This window comes from Larus michahellis, unplaced genomic scaffold, assembly GCF_964199755.1.
Source record: "Larus michahellis unplaced genomic scaffold, bLarMic1.1 SCAFFOLD_35, whole genome shotgun sequence".
In the NCBI taxonomy this organism is placed as follows: domain Eukaryota; kingdom Metazoa; phylum Chordata; class Aves; order Charadriiformes; family Laridae; genus Larus; species Larus michahellis.
Genome location: NW_027436006.1, coordinates 20,386 through 22,881, shown reverse-complemented (window position 1 = coordinate 22,881; position 2,496 = coordinate 20,386). Strand labels below are relative to the sequence as shown.

The window sequence follows — 2,496 nt, the reverse complement described above, 5'->3', positions numbered from 1 at the left end:
CTACAAAGCTGGTGAGGGGCCTGGAGGACAAACCTTATGAGGAACGACTGAGGGAGCTGGGGTTGTTTAGCCTGGAGAAGAGGAGGCTGAGGGGAGACCTTATCACCCTCTACAACTACCTGAAAGGAGGTTGTAGAGAGATGGGGGCTGACCTCTTCTCCCTGGTGACAAGTGATAGGACGAGGGGAAATGGGTTCAAGTTACGTCAGGGGAGGTTTAGATTAGATATTAGGAGACATTTTTTCACTGAAAGGGTTATTAAACATTGGAATAGGTTGCCCAGGGAGGTGGTGGATTCACCATCTCTGGAGGTGTTTAAAAAAAGAGTAGATGGGGCACTGAGGGACATGGTTTAGTAGTGGCTCTTGTCAGGGTAGGCTAAAGGTTGGACTCGATGATCTTAAAGGTCCCTTCCAACCTCAACAATTCTATGATTCTATGATTCTATGATTCAAATGGTGGTTGTTACTGGAGAGGTGTGTGAGGATTGCCCTGGGGCATCTTACCCCTAGTGTCCAGCACACACAGGGACAGAGAAGAACCTGCTCTGCCGGCCCTTCATGTCTTTCCCAGGAGCCCTGGCTGAGTGAGGAAGCTGCCGCTTGTCCCCAGCCTGCACACTCACACAGTTAAGCTGCACACGGGTGTTTTCCCTTGCAGGGCACTTTCCTGGGCATTTTCTTGACAGCAACTTTGGAAGAAGGCCTGAGCCTTCAGGCACTGCCCTGAGGCAATGCCATGGTGTGATGGAGGAGCTGTTGGGGAGGCCAGCTCTGCCAGAGAAGCACCCGGTGCCTGTCCCTGCCTGAGGGGACAGCACACAGCAGGAGTATGAGCTGCCAGAGCACTCGGTCCTTACAGAAGCGCCAGTGCTCAGCAGGAGAGTGTGGAAACAGAGAATAAGTCTGAAAAGAAGAAGGCTGGTGCTCCCTGACAGTGCTGCTGTGCTGAGACACTTTCCCCTCCACCTCTGCTCACAGGCATAGCCCTGCAGCTCCAGAGTGAGTTCCAGAGGAAAGATCTTGGGCAAACAAGTCGCTAGAAGGTTCTTTGTTTTGTTTAAAGAGACAGAGAGCACAGGTCCTCTTTTACAATGCCTGTGGGATTCACAAATTAAGACAGATGCATAATTAGAAACAGGAAAAATAATGACGCTTCTTTGTGGACAGCATTATGCAAAGAAAAACAATGACACAATCACAAACTCAAACAAAACCCAACAGAAAATACAGAATCTTGGCTTTCACTGTAATGAGTTACATTATGAGTGATTTCCAAAACAAGACGGTTTATTGCTTCTGAAAATCATCTGGTCACCAATTTCCAGACTGCATCCTTGAGCTCCTTGTTCCTCATGCTGTAGATGAGGGGGTTCAGTGCTGGAGGAACCACCGAGTACAGCACTGCCACCACCAGATCGAGAACTGGGGAGGAGATGGAGGGGGGTTTCAGGTAGGCAAACATGGCAGTGCTGACGAACAGGGAGACCACGGCCAGGTGAGGGAGGCACGTGGAAAAGGCTTTGTGCTGCCCCTGCTCAGAGGGGATCCTCAGCACGGCCCTGAAGATCTGCACATAGGACAGCACAATGAAAACAAAACATGCCAAAAAGGCAAAAGCACTAAACACGAGAAGCTGAAATTCCCTGAGGCAGGTGTCTGAGCAGGAGAGCTTGAGGATCTGGGGGATCTCACAGAAGAACTGGTCCACAGCATTGCCCTGGCAGAGGGGCAGGGAAAATGTACTGGCCGTGTGCAGGAGAGCAGTGAGAAACCCACTGCCCCAGGCAGCTGCTGCCATGTGGACACAAGCTCTGCTGCCCATCAGGGTCCCGTAGTGCAGGGGTTTGCAGATGGCAACGTAGCGGTCATAGGACATGACAGTGAGAAGAGAAAACTCTGCTGCAGCACAGAAAAAGAAAAAAAAGACCTGTGCTACACATCCCCAGTAGGAGATGGCCCTGATGTCCCATAGGGAATTCGCCATAGATTTGGGGACAGTGGTGGAGATGCAGCCAAGGTCGAGGAGGGCAAGGCTGAGGAGGAAGAAGTACATGGGGGTGTGGAGGCGGTGGTCACAGGCGATGGCGGTGATGATGAGGCCGTTGGCCAGGAGGGCAGCCAGGTAGATGCCCAGGAAGAGCCCGAAGTGCAAGAGCTGCAGCTCCCGTGTGTCTGCGAATGCCAGGAGGAGGAACTGGGTGATGGAGCTGCCGTTGGACATCTGCTGCCTTTGGGCATGCGGGCTATGCATGGAGGAAAGGACACTGATAAGTTAGCGGAGATTTTTCTGAGCAAAATCAAGGCCATTTCCCATAGAAATCCCCCAAACTGCCCAGGAGGAGTCAGTTCTGTCCTACAGCAGGAGGTAATGTGGAACCTAGGCTGTTCTGAGATCAGATCCACTCATGATCTCAAAGAACTTTCCAACATTGCTTCTCCTTGATTCTCCGACAGCAGAGCAGAGCTTTGGGCCTTTTTTCTGTTTTGTCCTGCT

The 2,496-nt window shown here is 51.5% G+C and overlaps 1 protein-coding gene across 1 annotated transcript; it reads right to left on the bottom strand.

The window, feature by feature from the left end:
• Nucleotides 1–1,305: 1,305 nt before the first annotated feature.
• On the bottom strand, nucleotides 1,306–2,223 carry LOC141736857 (olfactory receptor 14J1-like). The gene has a single exon (XM_074571483.1). The coding sequence runs from the start codon at nucleotides 2,221–2,223 to the stop codon at nucleotides 1,306–1,308; it is 918 nt and encodes a 305-aa protein (XP_074427584.1).
• Nucleotides 2,224–2,496: the final 273 nt, after the last annotated feature.

Bases quoted from the DNA above. Each gene is read 5' to 3' on its own strand.
- LOC141736857 (XM_074571483.1), bottom strand. From the start codon at position 2,223: ATGTCCAACGGCAGCTCCATCACCCAGTTCCTCCTCCTGGCATTCGCA.